This window comes from Balaenoptera physalus (assembly GCF_965194825.1).
Source record: "Balaenoptera physalus genome assembly, chromosome: 9".
NCBI lineage: Eukaryota > Metazoa > Chordata > Mammalia > Artiodactyla > Balaenopteridae > Balaenoptera > Balaenoptera physalus.
Genome location: NC_138888.1, coordinates 54,374,776 through 54,400,437, shown reverse-complemented (window position 1 = coordinate 54,400,437; position 25,662 = coordinate 54,374,776). Strand labels below are relative to the sequence as shown.

At 40.9% G+C, this 25,662-nt stretch overlaps 1 protein-coding gene across 2 annotated transcripts; it reads right to left on the bottom strand.

Annotated features, from left to right (window-relative positions):
• Window positions 1-2,868: 2,868 nt before the first annotated feature.
• POPDC3 (popeye domain cAMP effector 3) lies at window positions 2,869-24,275 on the bottom strand. 2 transcript variants are annotated; one of them, XM_082475444.1, is made up of 4 exons: window positions 24,252-24,275; window positions 5,402-6,138; window positions 4,360-4,468; window positions 2,869-3,331 (listed from the first exon to the last, which is right to left on the bottom strand). In XM_082475444.1, exons 2-4 carry the CDS (start codon window positions 5,884-5,886, stop codon window positions 3,050-3,052), a joined length of 876 nt encoding a protein of 291 aa, XP_082331570.1. In that variant the 5' UTR covers window positions 5,887-6,138; window positions 24,252-24,275; the 3' UTR covers window positions 2,869-3,049. The 2 variants fall into 2 exon arrangements, with proteins under 2 accessions (XP_082331570.1, XP_082331569.1); XM_082475443.1 differs by lacking the exon at window positions 24,252-24,275 and adding an exon at window positions 23,851-24,063.
• Between the last annotated feature and the right edge of the window lie 1,387 nt (window positions 24,276-25,662).

The window sequence follows — 25,662 nt, the reverse complement described above, 5'->3', positions numbered from 1 at the left end:
CAAAAGTGTGAAGATGGAGAGGTTTCACAGCATCTCTTAGCTTCTCTTTATCCTGTTATGTTTGTACTCCTTCCTCCTCATCCTAAAAATGGTTCGATTTCTGGAAAACTTGTATGTATATTCTTCTCCTCCCTCTGCCACATGATTTGAGCCAAAAGTCTATATCCCATTTCTGTCTGGCTTTGTTCTCAGTTGACTTTCATGGTTAGAAAGCTATCTGGTAATTAAACCCCGTCGTATTGTTAGCCGGTAGTAACTTAAGGTGTGACTGCTACTTGGGGTACTCTGTATTTTGATATTTCATACCACAAAGTCTTACAGATGCAAAGAAATGAATTTCTCCCAGAGTCATTGTGAAGCCACTGACAAGCCCGTGGGTGCTTCCTGAAGGCCTCCAATGGCACCAGGCAGACAGCCGCCATTGTGTCTGCTCGAAAGTGCTGCCCATGATGGCCATGTGTGGCTGGGAGACAGAAGAACCTCCTGACTATTCGTTTAGTTCATGCCGAGCTTGAATAGCTCCGTAGCTCATCCAGACTAATGATTCAGACCTTGTCACACTGTCCCACTTACGGCAGATGCTAACATACAGACAAAGTAATGGACTTTACATAACCCCACTACTTCTTCCCCATCCTCCTTGCTGACTTTGCTTCCTAGGCCACTGAGAAAATAGAAGTAATTATGAGAGAACTTTCACAAGCTCCCATCACACCTCTCATTTGCCAGCATCTACACTCCCATATACTCTGCCTTCTCTCCTTAAGTAATGATTGTCTATTGACCTTGACTCATCTGCTCAAGGTCATCACTCCAGCAATTCACCCTTCTCTTCTGGATCATTCCCATCAGCATACAAATATGCTGGTATTTCTCTTATCTAAAAAAAAAACAAAACAGCTAAAACAGCCTCTCTCTTGATCCCACCTCCTGCTCAGGCTACCAACCATTTCTGTTTCCCTTCACATCAAAACTTGATAAACACACTTACACTTGCTCTTCCAACATCTTGCCTCGCATTTCCCCTCAACCTCCTTCAGTCAAGTTTTTGTCCCCAGTCACTCCACTAAAACCTCTCCTGTCAAGTTCACCAGTGACCTCCATGCTGCTCAACCCAATGGTTTATTCTCAGACTTCCTATCACCTGACTGTCGGCTACATTTGAAGCAGTTCATCGCTCCCTTCTTGAAACACTTTCTTCCCTTGGCTTCCAGGACTGCACACTCGTGGTTTTCTTCCTACCTCACTGGCTGCTCTTTCTCGCATCCTCTGCTGACTCTTTCCCACCTCCCTGTCCTCTTAACAATGGAGTGTCCCAAGGAAAGGTCCTCGGGCCATTTTTTCTTTTGAATCTACATCCACTCCCTTGACCATTTCATCTAGTCTCATCGCTTTAAATATCAGCTATATGTGAAATACCCCCAAATCTTTATCTCCAGCCCAGACCTTTCTCTTGAACTCTAGACTCCTCCAACTATTTCCTCTACTTCAGAGTTGAATAAGCATCTCACACTGAACCCTGATCTCCCCTTCCAGGTCCACTCCTGTCCCCATCTCCCCCAGTCTATTCTCAGCAGACTAGCCAACGTGATTCTATTAAAACGTAGGGCAGATCACATCACTCTTCTATTTAAAACTCTCCAATGGCTTCTGGTCATTCTCAGAATAAAAGTCAAAGTTCTTATCATGCTTATTAGGCCCCCATATTACCTCTTTGCCCTCTCTCCCGTGTGCTCATCCTGCTCTAACCATGCCGGCCTCCCAGCCGCTCCTGCTTTTGCCTAAAGACCTCATTTGCTCTCCTTCGGCCCAGATGGCTCTTTCCCCAAATAGCTGCATGCATCGTTCCTTTGCTTCTTTCGGGCCTTTGCTCAAACATTACCTTTCTCCCTCGGGCCTTCCTTGACCACTATTAAAATTGCAATGCCCCTCCCTAGCCACCTTCCCTGATTTAGCTTTCTCCATGGTACTATCTCTTTCTACCTCTAGGTGTTTCTGATTTATTTTATTATCTGTCTCCCTCACCTCCAGAATGTGAGCTCTACGAGGGATAGGATCTCTGTTAGCTGAAATATTCCCAGTGCCCAGGTCAGCATCTGGAGCCACAGTAGGTGCTCAATATACACTTGTTAAATGTAGGATGCTATATCTTTCTACCAAAGAACATGGCCTGCCCGTGCTTGCGGCGGCGGCGTGCTTGTGGCGGCGCACTTGCGGCGGGTGGAGCTTTCAGTAGGAGTCCCTCACTGTGCAGCCAAACCACCCCCTCTTGCCCTTTCAACCGAACATGTAAAGTTGAGATGCTGTGCTACATTTTTACTATTTATTCACAAGTATTCTTTTTACTCAGTAATTAGTATGCAGCTTTGTTTTTCATGAAATGCCTCTTTTAAAATATGTTATTGTAATGATTAGGACTGACGATTACTGTCAGTAAGCTGATGAATTATTCATCAGTAAGCTGATGAATTATTTGTAGCAATAAAATAGTCTTCAAGATGGGCATACTGTTATCTCTTGCATTTATTCTGCTTTCTAGTCATATTAAATAACTTCACATTTAAAATAAATCATTGCTGCCCACCACAATAACACGTGTTGCTTTCATCAGAGGTTGTAGCAAAAAGTGAATTCTGGAGACACTGATGTGGACAGTAGCTACCCACTCTCCTGCTCAGAGTACTTACTGGCTGCTTCTTGAGAAGCAACCCCTAACTAACTCAGTCGGGCAAGGCAGCAGATTTGAATAAGTCTGAGGACATATTTGAGAATGCAAAATTTCATTCTCCCAGTGCTGATGCAGAAAAGGACAAACTGCCCATAGTTACTCACCCCCCCCCCCATATATTCCAATGAGAAATACAGAAAAAAACTTGTAAAATTTATTCACAATGCACACGTTGAGATGAATAAAACAGCTGGCAGTGGCATCTCGCCTCTGAGTTGGATTTATAAAAATATTAGTGAGCTCCATTTTCTGTATTTTGCTATTTCATTTGGGGAGTGATGAAGAGAGTCTTTTATCATTATAAAACTTCAGGCTTCGGTGTCATTTATCACAATGTCGTCTGGAATTCTGAAAATGTTCTGTCAGGGCTGATCTGGACATTTCAGGACTTGACATTTGATAGAAGTTGGGTAACCGAATATCGTAATGGCATCTTTTTCCTATATATACCCTGTCATTCAAGGCATAGAGTTTATCTGCAATGTCACTGCCAATTAAAACTGAAAACAGGCGGGAGATGTAACGATGCTGAGCCAAGAGCAAGTATAATTTCTTTCTCCTCCAGGACACATATCGACAATCAGTTTCTGCTGTGAGGGTTACCTAAACAAACACAAGACCACACATAATCAGAGATTAGGAAGCAAGAATCCTTCTGCCATGTGGTGTTTTTTTGGCCCCAAATTTTACATGAATTTCTCGTGCTGATTTTAACGTTAAAAAAGCCTACCAACCCACAATATATTGTAAAAATAGAAACTACAAAATTTATTACTATATATGTAATTTATAACATGAATAATCACAATGTTGTGCCCATCTCCACTTTATCTGTTTTCTAAGTTTGGGTATCTAGATTTTGCATTTCAGTGAAGTGACAGCTACTTGATATTAAAACATAATAAAGTTAGCTAATGTTTGTTAGAGAAATATTTCCAAGTCAATCCTGAAGACTGTAAACATTTAACCCTAATGCAGTTTCTGCAGTACCGAATAGAATTAACCTATTGTGCATATGTATATGAGTTTGTATTACAAAGACACACACACACATATATACACACATGTATGTTACATGTATTAACCAGAGGAAGACAGTATACCATAATAGACAGAACCTACTGAAAGGATTATCTTTCAAAACTACCAGATATGGCAGCAGAGTAGTGACAGTAAGTTTAGCATTTTGTTGCTAGAAAACAACTGAAATTCATCAGTATTTTGAATTTTAAAAGTCACTTATTTTTTAATAAGGGCAGATTTTTTGTTCTTGGTGTTTTTCTAAACTGTGACAGGTGGCAGTGTTTAGAGTCAAATATCAATTAATTATATTTTAATTCCCATATACTCAGTTAAGCAAAGAAAAATTTAAGAATATTTATCACAAACTCCTTTCCGTCATATGTAATACCCAATCTTCTCCTTGTTGCCGGACCTATAAAGTGACATTAATCAGCAAGACTCAAGCGGAACTGGGAAGACATGCATGATACTAAGTACATTCCAAAGTTAAATATAAATTATTCCTATGTCATCTGCTGCTCTGTTTGCTTGTTTGCCTGTTTTTAAATGAACAGTGTTTATCTGTTTGGAAGAGGCAGTGTTCACAGTGTGGCCTAGTTATTCCTTACCTGAAAAATGCCTTCCTCTGTGGGTTTCAGTGAGTCCCATTCAGGAGAATCCAGGAACTGGAAGGGGAAAATGTAATGCAGAAATTCGCCATCAACTGTCACTCTGATCCTACCCAAACACAAAGGACATCAGTTATGAGGGAAGGAGAAAGAGAGCACTAAGTTGGGGACGAGGATAGGGAACAGTATTTCCGATCTCTGATTTTTTTTTGGCTTTTAAAATCTTTAAGGGCAAAATATTGAATTCATACATTACAGTAAGTGACAAAAATCCCCTGTAAGATTTATGTACTGCTGTTCCTCCCATGGTTAGGATTCTGGAACAGTGGGTAAGATTCATCAGAAAATTCATCAAACTGTACATTGATGATATGTGCCCATTTATGTGTATATAATATATTTCAATTAAAAGTTTCAATGCACTCAGTCAGATTTTAAATTAAGTAGGAGAACACTGAAGAACATAAAGAAGTACCACTGGAAACACCTCTGTAAACTAAATATTTAACCTTTTAAAAAACATGAATAATCACATTAGTATTTCTTCCTCCAAACTTTCTGTTTTCAAATTTTATATATAGTGCACGTCCCCTTCTAGCAAGTGGGCAATTGGTAGAATTTACTGAAAAAAAATGATCATTATAAGATTTAAGTGTCCTTTATTATTTAAAAGAATGCCCTATCAGAATCTGTTCAAAATACTTTGCATGCTAACATAAGTATTCTATTAATTTAAGCTGGCATCATCCTCTTGACTCTCATGATTAGCTTGGAAACAAGTAGCATATCCAGACAAACCAATTCGTACGTTTGATTTCTATGAAGAAATATTAAGACTCTAAATTATAACCTGCTTCAAGTAAATAATACCCTGTACTCTAAATGCCTGTGTCCATGACTCATGTGTCAAGGGCTTTCTCATGCCTCAGCGTGCTAAATGCTGCCCAGGACTATGCTGTGTTGAGATGGAAAATGCAGCAGAAAGAAACAGAAGCTAGTAACTAATAAAGAGGAAAGACATGCAAGTGTCAAGAGTACAAACCTTCCTGAAACAAGCAGGGAGAGTTTGTCAATGGAGGTTTTCCCCTGCATGGCATAACAGTGCTCCTTTTCCAAAGTAACCACTTCTGAGCTCATAGCAATAGTTCTGAAGTCGGGCAAAGAGGTCCCCAGAGGCTGGAAGAGGGAGCTGTACAGCAGCTGAAATTCTCGCGCAAAGGTTATGCTGCGAACTTGATAGGCGATATGAACAAACCGCATGAAGCAGATGACAAACAATATAAAATTCCAGGAAAATATGTCAGCTGCACAGACATCTACCCAAGCCCAGATAGCAGAACAGAGAAAACCCAACCCCAGCAAACTGAAGACGTAAAGGAGCCCGAAGAATCCACTGCCACCCATGAAACCTACTACAAATAAAATACTGGCAAGATGATAGATGGCTCCTTCGGCCTCTTGCTTCCAGATGGTGCAGACTGGGTGCTCATCTATTAGGTTCTTCCATAAACTTGAATTTCTTTCCATGGCTGTACTACCGTCTGGGTCACTTCTCAGTTGATGTTAAATGATATCGAAGCAAGTAATTAAGTCCTTTGCTTTTCCATCATCAGAGTTTTGCTCAGTCTTCACAAAACCAGAGAAAGCCCGGACACTGGAGTTGGGGTGATTAAGGGTTTGGTGTGTATGGATCTTGAAAAACTAAGAATCCCATGCTACCATCCTTACGTTCATCTGGGCTCCTGATTTAGATCTAGCCCACAAATATTTTGTGGTTTCCTGTGTAAGAAAAAGCCAGAAAGGATTCTAATTAAACAAGGAGAATTGAGAAGTATATTTCTAGGATATAAAATTGCATATTTTAGAGTTAGGCTTGTTAATAATAATAAATTATTTACAGGAATTTTAGTATTTGTTACAATTAACTAACTACATATTTTTCAAGAAAGCTAAGTGCTATAATCAGCCGGTCCCTATAAGAGTAATTCAGTATACCTCAGAATCTCTTGGGACAGTGACTAAATATGCAGATTCATAGACTGTTTCTGGATATACTGAGTCCGAATCTCTGAGGGTGGAGCCCAAGTGTTGGTATTTTGAACAAGCTCCCCACATGATTTTGATGCATCAATCCATGGCCTTCCATGGCCCACCCTTTTAGAGATACTGTTTGACAGTATGTTATTCACTCTTTATAGATGAAGAATTCGAAGCTCAGAGAGGCCAGGTAATTTATCCAAGGCCACACAGTGGTTGGTGGCAGAGCAGAACTTCAGGACTTGAGCCTGCATGCCAGATCCAATCATGTGATCTCCCATGAGAGAGATTTTAAATTAGGCACTGTAAGGACCCCTAATAAATCAATAAACATAAGAAACACACAATTAGGAGTCAGATTTTAAGAGCACATAGTAGACTGTGAAAATGTTTAATTAATTAGATCTAAATTATTTGAGAAATAAAAATTCAGTTCTCCTTCACTGTATTAGAGGCTATTTCAGGTTAAAGGTTGCATCCATACAACTAAATAAATAATATTAAAATTCCTGCTACTTACACATTTATTTACCAGATGGTCAAAAATGTTAGCGACTTGTTCCTCTGCACATATATTCTCTACCCTTTCAGCCATATGGTAAAAATGCTAATATGTGATCTGACTCAGGAGAGATTTAACCATGATGACAGAGCTGTAGGATATGTATCATTTATCACCAGGTTTCTTAACAATAAATGCTTTCAATGTGAAGCATTCATTAGATTGACTTTTTTGAAACCAAAATAACATTCAAGAACCTTGAACTTGTGTGCTATATTTAGTGTTTTTATCTTGAGATGGATTTTTTCCAGAACACCTGTTAATAAAATATCAAATATCATAGATCTTGTCTCAGAAAAAAAGTACACAAACAGAGGTGAAAATGACTTAGCTGAAGTGAAAAAAGGAATAGTGTTACTACCAACAGAACTAGAAATGAAAATAAAGAAGCTGCTGCCGCTGAAGTTCCTGGTTTTTCATCTTGGACAGTGATTCTCTTCTCAGCAAGTAATGACATTAAGAACACCACCAGGTGAACCATGAAAAAAAGAAACAACAACACAGACCTATAACTTACAACCATATTGTTGTTTCTACTTATGCTGCTTTCAAATACATTTTACACAGTCTGCATCCCTCTAATTATCACTCCACCCATCTCTCTGTGAGAGATGAGATTCAAGGCAGACTGGCATCCTGAATATGTTTCATTTCTCCTCTTCAAACAAAACACAAAATTATATATTACTGCACATTCAAAACAAAGAAACGTTTTTAAAAAACACAGTGAGTAGTGACAACTGTGAAATGCAGACTGCAAATGTCAGTCCCCTTGCTGTTTTACTTTTAAAACTTGGGTATTTTAAATTAATCAATTCCTTAGGATGCCAAGCACAGCCATGAAGCCAATATTAAAAAGCACCACCAGTAGAGCTCTGAACTGGGGTTTGAACTTCCTGAAAAATTTATAATCCTCAACAAATTGTTAAAATGACGCTAATAGGGAGAGGCCATGTAAAATGTTTGTGGCAATTCAGAAGGGGGCTTATGGGAATCTTGTCCCCTTAAACTCTTGACTTGGGGGATATACTGGGCCACCTACATTCCTGGAGTGTGACCCATTAGGATTATATGAGGAACTGTGTTTCCGGCCCTTCCCAGTCGGCTTCTGTTTCAATAAGCTGCTACCAAGCCATCTTCCTATCCTTGACACTGTCTCACTCAACAGGGAGTGCTGACTTGCCCTGATTAAATTACTCCACACCCAGCCTTTCTCTGCTTGGTGTGTTTTTATTCAGTCACCAAAACAGATGTACTTTATTAGAAGGGGAAGAACTGACGGGGGCAGGTGATGAGCCTGAGTGTTCCTCTGACATGTGCCAGCAGCACGATTATGAATGCTGCACATGATTCATCAACCAGCTGCCTGCCTTAAAGGCCTGTAGGCCTTAAGTCATGTTTTTGGGTAAATAAATGCCGAAATGCCAAAGGAGCACAATGGATTTCTTAAGCAATAAAGTGGGTCTTCCCTGCACAAGAAGTTAACACATGGGGATACAAATGACGGAGACAAAATAAAGGGCAAATAAACAAAATATTTCCAAGTTTGCTCTTTAAATTGTAAGACCCTGAGTTCTAGGGAATAAGGAAATGTAAAGGCAGGCACAAAGATGCTCAGTGAAATGTGATCTAAACTGGGTGGCAAACTGATGAAGATCAGCTCAGAAATGGCAGTTATCGGTTCACAATGTGGACATTTATTACCTCGCTGCATCACACTTACTGCTGTGGGGGAGGCAGTATCTAAGGCATCATGCTCAGCCTACAGATGAGCAAGGCGGGGCACCGGACAGGTTAAGTAACTTGCTTCAGGGATAGGAGGCAGTAAGTCACAGGCTGGAAGTTCAAGTCCCCCTCCACTCAGCTTCATGCCCTCCCCAGCAGGCAATGTGTCTTTCAAGGTTGTGAATCTGATTTAATGTGTTGGGAGACCAGTGGGATATTCCGCCAGGACAGCTTGCCAGTAAAATTATAATCCTAACAGTGGATATTTGAGACCTGCTATATCTGCTTGTACTGCTCAATCCATAATGCTTAGAATACTGCCAGGGACACAGACATAGAAAGGCACTCATGAAGTAATCTGCTGTATTATTATTCAACATTGATTCACTTCCTCTTCTAGATTCCAAAATTCTTCAGGGGCAAAGACAAATGTTTTTGTATTTCTGACCCTTGGCACTCAGTGAATGTGGATTGAATACACTGGTATAGAGGTACAAGCCCACTCTGCCTTTTCCATCCCCACTCTCTATCCAATTCAACAGATGTTCTAACATATTCTGTCACCTAAGGGAACAGAAGTGGAGGAGACCTTGACTGAGGGGTTGGGACATCACTTATTTAAGATGTCTGGCACCACTCCAAATTCATAGGAGAATCCTTCTGTCTTCTTAGAACGTTCAGTTCCTTAAGAGCAGTTGAATTCCTGATCTGATTAAAACAACTCTGGTAGCATGTGGTATTGTGTTAGTTTGAGTTGCTAGGCAACGAAGAAGATCAAAATTCCATCAATATTCTACTCATTAATTGGAATCATATCCCAACTTTGGTGTGTGTTCCATATGGGAAATAATCATGAACTTAAAGCTAGTTTTTGCCCCCCAATATATATGACCACGCCCTAATCCCTGGAAGCTGTGAATGTAATCTTATTTGGAAAAAAGGTCTTTGTAGATATAACTAAGTTAAGGATCTCCAGATGAGAAGACCATCCTAGATTACTTGGATGGGCCAAATCCAATGGCAATTGTTCTTATAAGAGACACACAGAGGATGCAGATAGAAGAGGAGGATAGAAGAGGAGGAAGCAATGTTACCACAGAGGCAGAGACTGGAGTGATGCAGCCATAAATGAAGCAATGCCGACAGCCACCAGAGACTGGAAGAGGCAAGGAACAGAATCTCCCTTAGAGCTTCTGGAAGGAGTACACCTACCAACACCATGATTTCAGACTTCTGGCCTTCAGAACTATGAGAGAATAAATTTATGTTGTTTTGGAAAAAAAAAAAAAGCTAGTTTTCTCTGCTTATCTTTAAGGAGCTGCACTTATTCAGCCAGACATATTTGAAAAATTATCTCATTTAATCTGCACAACAACCCCATGAGGAAAGTACTATTATCTCCATCTCAGAGATGAGAAAACTCAGAGAAGGCAAGTAAACTGTTCAAGGTTACCACACTGCTCATATTGGAACTAAGATTCCATCCAGGTCTGCCTGACTGTGAAACTCACAGTTTAAACTGCATCATTCTGCTTTCACAGTACCAGCATTTAGAAAATGTAGGCTTTAGTTTCCTCCCTGCTACTGAGATGAACTCAGACATATTTATTCATCAGTAAAGCAGAGGTGATATCACCTATTCTGTCCACTTTAAAGGGTGCTGGAAGATTCAGATGAGAAAATCTTTATTAAAAATTCTTAGCAAATTTTTAGATAACATAGAAATGCCATTGCTGTATTTGTTGCTTGTATGTTACAGAGCTGAGCCATTTGGAGAATACAGTTTTCAAAAGTTTTCTTTCCGGGCTTCCCTGGTGGCGCAGTGGTTGGGAATCTGCCTGCCAATGCAGGGGACACGGGTTCGAGCCCTGGTCTGGGAAGATCCCACATGCCGCGGAGCAACTAGGCCCGTGAGCCACAATTACTGAGCCTGTGCTCCGCAACAAGAGAGGCCGCGACCGTGAGAGGCCCGCACACCGCGATGAAGAGTGGCCCCCGCTCACCGCAACTGGAGAAAGCCCTCACACAGAAACGAAGACCCAACACAGCCAAAAATAAAAAATATATATAAATAAATTTAAAAAAAAAAGTTTTCTTTCCCTCAGAGGATTACAAATGAAGACGAGCCATCCTTATACTGTAAATTCTAAATTTACTCATTTCTGCAGGAGTGATCTCTATCATTCGTCCCTATCTTGTGTCCTGACCACCTACTGCTGGCAGGTATAGACCCAGAACCAACCCATCCTTAAGTCTTCACTTTCCAGTGGCCAAGAAGCCAGTCTCTGGAAGCCAACAACAATCTTGTTCCTTAGATTAGTGTTTAGTGCTTCCCAGCAGGTGTGCTCAGATCACCTCCATCAGAATCACCTGGCCACAGCCAACATCATCCTCAACGGCGTAACACTGAAACCATTTCCGCTAAGATCAGGAACAAGACAAGGTTGCCCACTCTCACCACTATTATTCAACATAGTTTTGGAAGTTTTAGCCACAGCAATCAGAGAAGAAAAAGAAATAAAAGGAATCCAAATCGGAAAAGAAGAAGTAAAGCTGTCACTGTTTGCAGATGACATGATACTATACATAGAGAATCCTAAAGATGCTACCAGAAAACTATTAGAGCTAATCAATGAATTTGGTAAAGTAGCAGGATACAAAATTAATGCACAGAAATCTCTTGCATTCCTATACACTAATGATGAAAAATCTGAAAGTGAAATTAAGAAAACACTCCCATTTACCACTGCAACAAAAAGAATAAAATACCTAGGAATAAACCTACCTAAGGAGACAAAAGACCTGTATGCAGAAAACTATAAGACACTGATGAAAGAAATCAAAGATGATACAGATAGATGGAGAGATATACCATGTTCTTGGATTGGAAGAATCAACATTGTGAAAATGACTCTACTACCCAAAGCAATCTACAGATTCAATGCAATCCCTATCAAACTACCACTGGCATTTTTAACAGAACTAGAACAAAAAATTGCACAATTTGTATGGAAACACAAAAGACCCCGAAAAGCCAAAGCAATCTTGAGAAAGAAAAACGGAGCTGGAGGAATCAGGCTCCCAGACTTCAGACTATACTACAAAGCTACAGTAATCAAGGCAGTATGGTACTGGCACAAAAACAGAAATATAGATCAATGGAACAGGATAGAAAGCCCAGAGATAAACCCACACACATATGGTCACCTTATCTTTGATCAAGGAGGCAAGAATTTACAATGGAGAAAAGACAGCCTCTTCAATGAGTGGTGCTGGGAAAACTGGACAGCTATATGTAAGAGAATGAAATTAGAACACTCCCTAACACCATACACAAAAATAAACTCAAAATGGATTAGAGACCTAAATGTAAGGCCAGATACTATCAAACTCTTAGAGGAAAACATAGGCAGAACACTCTATGACATAAATCACAGCAAGATCCTTTTTGACCCACCTCCTAGAGGAATGGAAATAAAAACAAAAATAAATAAATGGGACCTAATGAAACTTAAAAGCTTTTGCACAGCAAAGGAAACCATAAACAAGACAAAAAGACAACCCTCAGAATGGGGGAAAATATTTGCAAATGAAGCAACTGACAAAGGATTAATCTACAAAATTTACAAGCAGCTCATGCAGCTCAATATTACAAAAACAAACAACCCAATTCAAAATGGGCAGAAGACCTAAATAGACATTTCTCCAAAGAAGATATACAGATTGCCAACAAACACATGAAAGAATGCTCAACATCATTAATCATTAGAGAAATGCAAATCAAAACTACAATGTGAGGTATCATCTCACACCGGTCAGAATGGCCATCATCAAAAAATCTACAAACAATAAATGCTGGAGAGGGTGTGGAGAAAAGGGAACCCTCTTGCACTGTTGGTGGGAATGTAAATTGATACACTATGTTCTCCATAGTGATCTCCACTATGGAGAACAGTATGGAGGTTCCTTACAAAACTAAAAATAGGACTACCATATGACCCAGCAATCCCACTACTGGGCATATACCCTGAGAAAACCATAATTCAAAAAGAGTCCTGTACCACAATGTTCATTGCAGCTCTATTTACAATAGCCAGGACATGGAAGCAACCTAAGTGTCCATCGACAGATGAATGGATAAAGAAGATGTGGCACATATATACAATGGAATATTACTCAGCCATAAAAAGAAACTAAACTGAGTTATTTGTAGTGAGGTGGATGGACCTAGAGTCTGTCATACAGAGTGAAGTAAGTCAGAAAGAGAAAAACAAATACCGTATGCTAACACATATATATGGAATCTAAAAAAAAAAAAAATGGTCATGAAGAACCTAGGGGCAAGACGGGAATAAAGACGCAGACTGACTAGAGAATGGACTTGAGGATATGGGGAGGGGGAAGGGTAAGCTGGGACGAAGTGAGAGAGTGGCATGGACATATATACACTACCAAACGTAAAATAGATAGCTAGTGGGAAGCAGCTGCATAGCACAGGGAGATCATCTCGGTGCTTTGTGACCACCTAGAGGGGTGGGATAGGGAGCGTGGGAGGGAGACGCAAGAGGGAGGGGATATGGGGATATATGTATACATATAGCTGATTCACTTTGTTATACAGCAGAAAGTAACACAACGTTGTAAAGCAATTATACTCCAATAAAAACGTTAAAAAAATAAAATAAAAATAAAAAACTTTACAATCTTAAAAAAAAAAAGAATCACCTGGGTGGCTTGTTAAAATGCTCCTTTCCTGGCCCCACCCCAGAACTACTGAGCCAGGAAGGGACCCAGACAGATGCATTTCTGATAGGCTCCCAGCTGATTCTTATGCACACTAAAGTTTGAGAGCCATTATTTTATCTTGTTCCTGAAGGATCTCTGAATTATCCTTGCTTGCAGAGCCTCAGCTGTGTCCATTCCTGGCTGACCACTGGCTGTCCTCCCATGCTGGTTACTCCATGTAATGTTCCCTGATCCCTAGTTGTCTGTCCACGGCTGCAGTGCTGGTGTCAGTGCGCCATTCTGCTATCTAGTCTGTCCAGTTGGCATTACTACTTAAGAGAAGGGTCCCAGTCTTAGCTGTGCCCTTAAACAGCGTGTGATTTTAAGCTTCCCAGACCTGTTTCCTCATTGATAAAATGAAAGAGTTGGACAAATAATGTGTGGTTCCTTTTAGCTCTAAAATAACACAACTCTCCATGATATGAAATAGAACATTATTCCTAGCGTAGGTCAAAATGTAGAGCTGAGGGGCAGAACTGAATTATGACTGCAGATCTTAACACCAGGTTTATGACTGGGGCCCAACTCTAGAGATTGTTTAATTACTTAAGGACTGTGGTAGGGCCCAGGCACCGGCATTTTTTCACAAATTTCCCAGTCATTTTGTTATGCAACCAGGGTTACAAACTTTTAGGGGGATGGGGTTGAGAGACAACAGAACATTCTGTAGAGTAAAGGGTCTGGATTTTAATCCTTATTATTATTTTTTTAAATTTATTTTATTTATTTTATTTATGGCTGCATTGGGTCTTTGTTGCTGTGCACAGGCTTTCTCTAGTTGTGGTGCGCGGGCTTCTCATTGAGGTGGCTTCTTTTGTTGCGGAGCACGGGCTCTAGAGCACAGGCTCAGTAGTCGTGGCACACGAGCTTAGTTGCTCTGTGGCATGTGGGATCTTCCCAGACCAGGGCTTGAACCCGTGTCCCCTGCATTGGCAGGCAGTTTCTTAACCACTGAGCCACCAGGGAAGCCCTAATGCTTATTTTTAAAGGGCTGGAAAGGCACATTTTCTCCTGTGTGTCTTCATTTCCATGCTTTGCTCAGGTCAGGAGGCATTTTTCTTCCCCACCACTCATCTCCAAGGGGGGCTCAAGGTTCGTGGATATTCTGCAGCAGCCTTTCCTTAACGTGGTGGCTGAAGTGCACCTTCTAGGCTCTGAGTTTTTATGGCCTTTATTATCGGTCTACATGGCTTCCACTATAATATTGCCCATTATATATGTTTTCCTTTTTAAAGCGTCATAATTTGCTTATTCTCTCAGTTGGGGTATATATTTAAGTATTTTTAAAAGAAATGAATGTAGATAGTGTGTGCATTTTTAAAATATTGGCTTTATTAATTGGTCATTATATATGTATCTATATGTATGTATATGTATGTATGTGTGTGTGTGTGTGTGTATATATATATATATATCTATATATATAAATAACAATGATAACAGTGCTCAGGTAGAAAAGCAGTGTGTAGAATACAGTTTTGGAACAAGCAGGTTAATAAGCCAGGAAGTCCAAGTGAGATATGATCAATACCTGAATCAACGGCTTAGGTGTTGGACTAAAAAGAAAGGAAAGCATATATTAGACCATGAGGAAGAAATGAAAGGAAGATGTGTCTCTACTGAGATAGAGGAACAGAAAAGGGATGAAGATGCTTTCATCTTCCTTTCATCCCTTTCTTTCCCGAAGCTTGGAAAAGGGGGACTTGGAAAAGCTTGGAGGAAAGGGGGACTCAGTTTGAGTCATGTTTAACCTGATGCACTTGGTCTAGCAACAGAGTTCACAACAGAAGATAAGGGGCAGGATGGAGGGGTATGTAACAGTTGTCTTGTAATAACACAGGACAATCCTGAATAAGGACTGGAGCTGGCAAGATTATCTAGAAAGTGAGTACAAAGAGAAATGAGAGTTGAAATTAAATGCCCATGATCAGAGGCCTTAGAATTCTAGGGGTGTGCTGGCTATTGCAGGAGCCATGAGCCACATGTGGCTGTTGAGACTCTGAAATATGGCTGGTCTGAAGTAAGATGTGCTGTGCACAACGGATTGCGAAGACTTAGTACAAAGATAAGGAATAAGTCATGAATAATTTTTATATTGGTTACATGTTGAAATGATAATGTTTTGGAAATACTGGGTTAAATAAAACATGTTATTAAAGCTAATTTCGTCCATTTCTTCTTGTTTTTTAATGTTGCTACTAGAAAATTTTAAATTACATATGTGGCTTGCGTTATATTTCTCTTGGACAGTGCTGGTCTAGAGCCTCTCAAGCAATAAGAGAGAGGAAATGGAAAGACTTGACATGATGCTGTGCAAACAGTGCATATGTATAGCATATAAATGTATAAATATGGAAGAATTATCTAAGATTAAGAGCAGAGAGTTGATATAAATGTAAATGATATTGGCTACAATATTCATATGCTACAGTCAGATGTTATCCAAGGCATAGATGTGTCACCATCTGGTTTCTGCCTAAAAAGATGGCCAACCCCCCTACAGCTCTTGGCCTCTTTATCCTACCAAGGAAGGCACTACTTTATCCTTTTTCCTTAGGAGAATTCCACTTTTCTAAGCAATTATATTACATGGTCTTGTTTTCTCATTTCATCTTCTGATGATACCTCATGGTGTACACTGGAAATCTCAGACAGACAATCTTATAAATTTTATGCTGGAGATTGGATTGTGGCCTTCTGGATTCCAGAAGGTCCACACCAGTCTTTGTTTGCACATAATGCCTAAGTCTCTTCATGTACCACTAGGCTTCTAGGCTGGAGTATGCCTTTGACTTTTCATACCATGCCCACAGGCTATGAAGGGCTTCTCTGATTCTCTTGTCTCAGCTAAAGTCACATTTGATTATCTTCAGCCATGTTTGCTTTCTCACTTTATCACATACGGTGGTAGGGAGAATTCTAAGATTCCTGCCCTGCTTGTGCGCACACCCTATAATCCCCTTCTCATGAGTCTGGGCAGAACCTGTGAATGGCATGGGACAGATGCTCCCTTGATTAGTTAACATTATATGACCAATGGTGCTGGAGTAGTCACCGCTGCGATTATGTTAAGTTATATAAGACTCCACTGTAGGACTTGAGAGGGATTGGAAATTAGACAAACATATTCTTACTGGCCTAGAAAAAAGCAGACATCATGCTATGACATGCCTATGGGGGCCACAAGGCAAGGAACTGCAGGCAGTATCTGTGAGCTGAAAGAAGTACCCAACCAACAGATACCAGGATAATGGGGACCTCAGTCCTACAACCACAAGGAGCTGAGTTCTGCCAGCACCCTAAAAAGCTTGGAAGAGGACCCTGGACTCCAAATGAGGGGTGCAGTGTGGCTGACACCTGGATTGCAAGCGTGTGAGGCCCTGAGCTGAGGATCCAGTTTAGCTGTGCCTGGACTTCTGACTCACAAAAACTGTGAGATAATAAATTTATGTTGTTTTAAGCCACTAAGTTTGTGGTAATTTGTTACAAAGCAATAGAAAATGAATACACACACAGTATACACCAATACTAACTATACATGAGGCTTTTCATTAATCTAATAATCTACATTTTATGACAGACTTGGAATATAGGTCTATGGAGCAGAAGACACTCAATCCTTGCTAGATTTAAATTAGGAAAATCAGGTGATAACAGGTCTTCAGTCATATCTGGAAAACAAGACAGGATAAGTGGCTCTGGGAATTACATTTAAATTCACTGTGGTTCCCAGCATCACTTTATAGGTTTTCCTTTCATGGAGTCAGGTGGCCCCAACACTGTTAAGCATCTGGACACATGGGCAACTTCTAGATAGTGATGTCATTCATATACCAATCTCCAAAATTCCTGGAATACCATGTTTCCTTGGTTGACTTTCAGCTGGGTCAATTCTTTGTAAAATTGAGCCACACTTATATGGCAGATACTTGACGTTTCAGACACATCCAGAGATTAATACTAAATAAACAGCCCATAGGAACTCAAAACAAATAGCTCTGTAATTCTTCTAATTGTGACTTCACCAAATTTTAGATGAGTTGAGCAATGGGAAATTAATGCAATATATAATTGCCATCTTCTTAATCCTCATATACTACTATTAGTACTACTACCAGCACTATTACTACCAGCACCTAACATTTGCTGAACATTCACTTACTATATGCCAGGCATGTTTCTAAGAGCCTTAAAATATTATGTCATTTAATCCTCACAACTTTTTGAAGTAGGTAGTTTTATTGTCCCCATTTTACAGATGAGAAAACTGAAATATAGGTTGCTTAAGGATACACTAATGACAGAGCCCAGATTCACTCCCAGGCAGGCAGATGCCAAGGCTCTGCTCTCTTAACCACCATGACATACTGCTTCACATATAGTTTGAATCTAAATATTTGGAATAACTGGAACAAATCAACAACATTCTTGTTTTCTCCCTTCAGTCCTAGAGTCAATGAATTTAAATGTCTTCTTAAGAAATTACAAATTTTCAGGTGGGAGGATGAGAGAAATAGGTGAGGGAGGTTGAGAGGTACAAACTTCCAGTTACAAAATAAATGAGTCACGGGTATGAAATGTACAGTCTGGGGAATATAGTGGATAATTATGTAATATCTTTGTATGGTGACAGATGGTAACCAGACTTACATAGTGATCATTCTGAAATGTATAGAAATATCAACTCACTATGTTGTGCACCAGGAACTAACATAGGGCGGTAGGTCAATTATACTTCAAAAATAAACAGACTCATAGAAAAAGAGATCAGATTTGTGGTTACCAGAGGTGGGAGTTGGGGGCAGGGGGAACTGGATGAAGGTGGTCAAAAGGTACAAACTCCCAGTTATAAATAAGTACTAAGGATGTCATGTACAACATGATAAATATAGTTAACACTGCTTTATGTTATACATGAAAGTTGCTCAGAGAGCAAATCCTAAGTGGTCTCATCACAAGGAAAAAATATTTTTCCTATTTCTTTAATTTTGTATCCATATGAGGTGATGGATATTCACTAAACTTACTGTGGTAATCATTTCATGACGTATGTAAGTCAGATCGTTATGCTGCACATCTTAAAATTATACAGTGCTGTATGTCAATTATATCTCAATAAAACTGGAAGGAAAAAAAAGAAATTACAGGGACTTCCCTGGTGCAGCAGTGGTTAAGAATCCACCTGCCAATGCAGGGGACACGGGTTCAATCCCTGGTCTGGGGAGATCCCACATGCCGCGGAGCAACTAAGCCCATGCACCACAACTACTGAGCCTGCGCTCTAGAGCCTGTGAGCCACAACTAGAGAAAGCCGTCGCACAGCAATGAAGACCCAACGCAGCCAAAAAAAGAGAAAAAAAAGAAATTACAATTTTTGGAGCAACAGAAGGATAGGTTGAGTCCTATGTTGAATCACGCAGTCCCTATAATTCTTAATTTGAAGACACGGCAGTAAACCTCTCCTTCTCAAGCTCATCATTTGATTGCTTTAAACGAACAACCCCCATACTCTGCTTCAAGTTCTTCTGACTTCTCCATGTCCTGGAAATGGTTAAAGGCACAAGCAGAAAGCCATTCACTTTTGATCACCTGCTATCACGTCAAGCAGTAAGTTCACCTACGATTCCTGATGAAAGATGCAAGAGAAGCTGGAATCATGGATGCATTAAACAGTCTTTTCTTGATATGAATCCAAGGTAGACACCTTCACTTACCTCTCCTCCAAGTGTTCTATATGCAGCAAATGAACTCACTTTTTCTATGTTTATTTACTTCAGGTTCTCATTTTCCTTCCTGGCAAACACACCTAATAAGTTCATGTGTGCTAGCTAATTGGCTATAATCTTTCCTCTGTCATTTTTTCGGGCTTAATGAGCAGGTGGATTACACACCAGGGTCAGCAATGTTTGAAACCACCAAACCAGCCACTACTGGTGCTAACAGGAGCACTTCTGCAGGGAATGACCATTTCAAGTGTTCATATATAGACAGGAGCTTTCTCTTTGTGAGAAAGATTGTTCACTGGTCCTCCATCCACATGCTCAACAATCTTTCCATTTCTTTGATTTCTTTCAGCCTCGTTGTTATTGACTTTGTAGTACTTGAGCTTATTCCAGCCATAGATGTTTCTTTTTTGTGCATTTCCTGTCATGATCTGCAATGTGGATTATTCCCTTATTCCTGCTGCTCAGGAAATACTACATATTCTCTTGATTCTTTCAAAATATTTGATTATCTCAAGCTTCTCTTCAATATTGAAGCTTTCCTTTTGCATGCACTATTTGCCTTTTTTGAATCAAGATGCTTAAACATTCTTGGGATGTTCAATGAGTGTGTTTTTATGTAGAAAAATTCCTAAGTGCAAAAGAATAGCAAAACACAATCTTGCAGGATACCACATGGTGAACCAAGGTAGCTGGTAGACGTTTGAGGTCTCTGTGTGTTTGCATTTTGTGTATTCCTACAGGGCTCAGTTAGCTGGTTGCAGTTTACTGTGTTCACCTGGTGTTTCTGGCTGAGTAAATCATATATAAGCAAGTGCAAAATTCGTGTTATGCTCAAATTGTTCCCTAATATTTCAATTGCATTGGAATGACGCTGGTTTTCAAAACAAGCATTATAGCATAATTGACTGCATCATCAACTTTCAAATGGCCAGGAAAATATTACTAATTAACATACGCAGTAATTCAATAAATCCCTGCCCTCATGGGGCTTGCATTTTAGTGAAATTCAAATGTTGACGTAATTAAAACCCAGCTTCAAATTATGAGATATAAAATAATCTAAAAATACATCTTATATGCAAAAAACTTAAGCTACTTAAAACTCATTTAAAGTCAGTTGTTGCATATTGAATTTTAAAATAAATGCTACATTTTAAAAGACAGTCTAAAGTCTTGAAAAATCAAAATGCAAAGAAACTTGTTTTTTAGAACTTCCATCAAAGACCAAAAGCAAACAGACAAATAAACCCCCAAACATTATATGTGTCATTGGAGAACCACATTACACAGTGATGTGTCTGTATCCTTCTAGTTGTATAAATGCAAAGAAAGACATATGGAATGATCTTCACTTAATCTTAAGGGTGGTTATTCCTGTATGGTGGGACACTACTTTTTTCTTTGCACATATCTGTATTGTTTGCTTACTTTATTTTTTATTTATTTATTTTTTTGGCTGCGTTGGGTCTTCGTTGCTGCGTGAGGGCTTTCTCTAGTTGTGGCGAGCGGGGGCTACTCTTCGTTGCGGTGCGTGGGCTTCTCATTGTGGTGGCTTCTCTTGTTGCGGAGCATGGGCTCTAGGTGTGCGGGCTTCAGTAGTTGCGGCACGTGGTCCCTAGAGTGCCTGGGCTTCAGTAGTTGTGGCGTGCAGGCTCTAGGGCACAGGGCTTCAGTAGTTGTAGCATGTGGGCTCAGTAGTTGTGGCGCATGGGCTTAGTTGCTCCACAGCATGTGGGATCTTCCTGGACCAGGGATTGAACCCATGTCCCCTGCACTGGCAGGTGGATTCTTAACCACTGCACCATCAGAGAAGTCCCTGCTTCCTTTATAATAATCTTACAAAACCAAAAGGTGGTTTTATATTAATTTGAGAATTTTTAAATACAAAAATTTCAGAGAATAAAAATCCATGAATCCAACAACCAGAATTAACAAGTATCAACATTGTGGTATTTTTGGATCCTTTTAAAATAAAAAATATTTTCACAAAAAATTGAAGATCACCACGGATTGCTCTCCAGTATCATTCCCTACCCATCCCTTCACTCTATATAATTGTATTTTTCTTTCCTGTCCATATAGAATAATTTTAAAAATTCCAATTAAAAATGAAATGCTAGATTAGAAATATATCTTATAAGGTGGGGTTTTTTTTCAGATTCACTCTTAAATTTTTGTTCTGATGAATAATTTTAAACATATTCCAAAACAGAGAAAATAATATATAATAAATCCCTATATACCCATTACCAAGATTCAATAATTATCAAGATTTTGCCACATGGAGTTTCTGAAATCAAAAGCAAAAAACTGTGACCTACTGTTCAACCTACAGTTTGTTCAGTCAGTAAACAAACACCTACTAAGGAAGACAGGGAGAACTAAGATGAGCTGTGCTCTTATTATGTGCCAGACACTGGGTCTTGCCTATGCTGACCCACTTAGGAGTCACAACAACTCTGCAACCCAAATAGTATTATCAGCATCGTTCAGAATGGAAAATGAGGCTCAGAGAGATGAAAGTTCTTCTATAGGCTCAGCTGCTATAGACCATTTTCTAGACCATAAATCCCTCCTCCTCCGCCAATTTCAGAGTGTGTGTGTGACAGTCACTAGAGGTTATTCTGCTGAAAAGCACAAAATGAGAAGATCTCACTTTGGGTCTGTATGAATTGATCCCTGAATTCTCTGGGCTGGAGGAGGATCCAGCATTGTTACAGGAACTTTAAGTCAGCAACTTTTGGTTATTTATTTAATTTATAAAATAACCGGTTGTAAATTTCACTTTGACATTTTCATCTAACTACTTAGATAAAAGAGAAATATTTTCCCCTTTCCTTTAAAAAAAAATCTCATTAATGATTCAATATACTCTTGTAAATTCTTATTCTCTATAGCTCATAATCCCAGCTGACCAACACCCGTAATTACAAAAAACGATTTCAATTGCAATTTGCAGGCTTGCAAATCTATCGTGGATATTTTCCAAAGCTGTTCCAAAACTTCTTGCCTGTCATGTCACTGTGTGTTGTTATGCTCACATACTACAGCAAGTGCTTCATAACCATTCTTGATCTTTCCTGGGGACTGTTTCAAAATAAGCAGATGTGAATGCTCCAGTGTGTCAACCCTATTAGTCAGTCTTGTGATAAGAAGCATGGGATTTGGGCTTCCCATGACATATTTTTATTTAATAACATAGAATGTTATTAAATGTTTCTAACCATTTAGAAACCCAGGATGCACAATGATTCAGCTATTTTGAGAGACTGATGAGATTAAAGAAACTCAACTATCAAATGTCTCCCAGTTTATACGTATAAAATTTTAGGACAGATAACATCTTACTCTAGATCTCACTTAATATTTGTATCCCAAACTCTTCAAAAGACAAACCCAGTCTCCCAGAGAAGGAAAGAGCCTTAAAGATCATCTGGGATCAGCCAGACCTCTTCATTTTGCAAATGAGGAAGGAGATCCAATTTTTGTTTTGTTTATATTTTGTTTCAGGTAGTTCTTGTTTGGTTTTCTCTTGCCACAAAGAACAATGCCAAGTTCCTGTACTGTCACACCAGGGACATGTTCATGCAACAGTCCTTGGTATTAAAAATAACAGAAAAGAAAATAGCCACCAAACTTTAGTATGAACAGAGAGCAATAATTTTTTTAAGGCTGCCATAAAACTCAGTTGCAATGTGCAAGCTTGCAAATTGAAAATACCTAACCACAGAAGTTGGAGTGAAAAGTCAGGAAGGAAGGCTGTCACATTCTAGAAGTTTAGAAAATCAAATTAGGTTATGTAGAAAAGTGGGTTTCTAATTCTACTTTTCCATTTATTTACATATAGAACTTTTTCACTTTTTGCAAAATATCTCCTGACTAAAACAATTTTTTTTTTTTTTGGCCATAGTCCTACTACTGTATTTGATTCTGTGCCTTTAATCTTTTCTTAAAATACAGACCCTCAAAATGTATCATACCTCTGTAACCGACCTTGGTGAGGAGGTAATTTAGTGGTTTTCAAACGTCTTTTTCTTTCCTTCCTTCCCTTTTTTTTCAGGGGCATTCCCCTAATAGAGTAAACAGGTCAGCGTGACCTTGGATGAGATCGCTTTCTCGGTCCCCAACTCAGCGTGAAACCCTGCCCCTAGTCAGACCCTTTGCAGAAAGAAACTTCCCGCCGCTGCCCGACTTCCCCAAGGCCAACCTAAAGATTATCAGGGCCCCCAGAAGCAGCTTTTCTCCCTCGAAAATCCGGCCTTTTGGAGGGACTCCAAGGTGCCCGGGGCACGAGTGGGACCAACAGCAGAGGTGGGAGGAAGATTCACCTCTATGCGCGGACGACCCGAGCGCCCAGGGCCCGCGCGCCGACCCGCAGCAGCGACCCCCCCGCGCCCGCCAAGATCCAGCTGCGCCGTGCGGACCCGGGGCTCGCCGCTGGCTCGAGCGGGGCGGGAGCCGGGCGGCGGTGCGGCGCGCGCAGGAGCACCGGCGGCGAAGCACGGGCGCTACCGGGGGTCTGCGGCGAGCGGCCCCCACCCGGGGGCGGGGCCAGCACAGAGGCCTCACCCGGCGAGCGGCCCCAGCGTCGCGAGGTGTGAGGGTGCGGACGGCGGCGGGAGAGCGGCGGCCGAGGCGCCCCGGTTCCCTCCTTACCTGGCCTTCTCCGGCCCCGCGCTGAGCTCCGGCCTCGCGCCCGGAGAACTTTCCTAGCTGAGCGCGCCGGGCCCTGGCAGCCGGCGCGAAGCCCCCGGCGCCCGGCTCGCGCGCTCCTGGCCGACCCCGGGCCGGCGCCCGCATCCGCACCCGGGCGCTCGGTGACCGCAGCCCGGCTCCGGAGCGGCGCGGCGGTGCAGGCGGGGGCCGGGCACGGGCGCGCGCCCCGGGGGCGGCGGGGGTGGCGGCGGCGGCGGCGGCGGCCGCGGGCGCGCGGGGCCCGGGCAGCCCCAGCCTCCTGGGAGTCGCCGGACTGCTGATCAACTCAGCGATCGCGGCGGACCAAAGTTTGCGAAGATGGGTTTCCCAAAGTGAACACCAATCACAGTTATAAAATGAACCTTGTATTATTCGCTGTTATCCTCGTCAGTGAGCCATGGGGTTGACTCCTGGGATGGAAAGCAACTGTACGTCTCTCCTCTCGCTACCTCACACCCAACCCCACCGCCCCGCACTGTAAACAAAAAGAGGTAAATGACCTGAGAGGGGATGGGAATATTTGGGTGTATAGGACAGAGAACGTTTAATATCTTGATTCAAATCAATGAACGTCTCAGTAAAGCAAATGTGTAAAGAGCGTGGACAATCATAGAAGGAAAAAAAATTAAATACAGATGATAAAAAAGTTCAAATCAGTAATGAGCCAGTGCATACAACTTAAGGCAAAAATCAAATGCATATTTTCCTCCTATGAAGTTAGTGAAGTTTTCTTTGGTTTTGGTGGTCAAACCCTATGGTGGTCGGTGAGGGAACAGTGAAATACAACTTACTCTAGGGTTACCATCTCCTCCCCTCTCAGCACCCTCACTTGTGTTATATAACTGTGTTGGTGACAGTGATTCCAGGACCAAAATATTTACTGAGTAATCAGTGTCTCTTTTCGTCCCCAGAATAACAGTTAAAGCAATATAAATGGTAAAATTAACCTCCTTTAATTGTTACTGGGACTGAGGGCCAAAAATTAACCATATTCCTGCAGCGTGTACACGGCTAGAAGCCGCTTGTCTTCCAGGCTTTTGCTCTTACTCTTCATTCTAGGGATTGACTCAGAGATGTTGGAAATCCAGTTTAAACTGGATATGGCTGGGGAAGTGAGAAGGTCATGAGCTTTGACATCAGATGTATTCTGGGTTTAGATTTTACTTCTTATTTAGTGTTGTACATTACAATGTTTTTAAGGATTATATTCATGGTCATTTTTAATTTAAAAACTCAGAAGCAGCAAAGATATGCTTGTGTGATAGATTGTAAGGTGGCTTCATGATTCCCACTGCCTCCTGGGTTTCATGCCTTTGTGGGATCCCCTCCCCTTGAGCACATTTGGGACCTGTGACTTGCTTGTAAACAATAAATAACAGCACAAGTGATGGATGCCACTCCTGTGACTACATTACTTTACAAAAGACTTGGTCTTGGTAGCACACTCTCTCTAGAGACTGTCCGTTTTGGCTTGATGAATTAAGCGTCCATGGCTGGGGAAGTCCACGGGGCATGGGGCTGTAGGTGGCCTCTAGGAGCAGCCTCTCGCCAACAGCCAGCAAGAAGCCAGGGCCCTCGGGTTCTACAAGCACAGGGAAATGAATTCTGTCGACCATCTAAGTGACCTTAGAAATGTTCTTCCCCAGTCAAGCCTCCAGATGAGAATGCAGACCAGAGGACACCTTAATTTTGGCTTCGTGAAACCCCAAGCAGAGGACCCAGTTAAGCCATGCCTGGACTCCTGACCCAGCAAAATTGTGAGATAGTAATTGT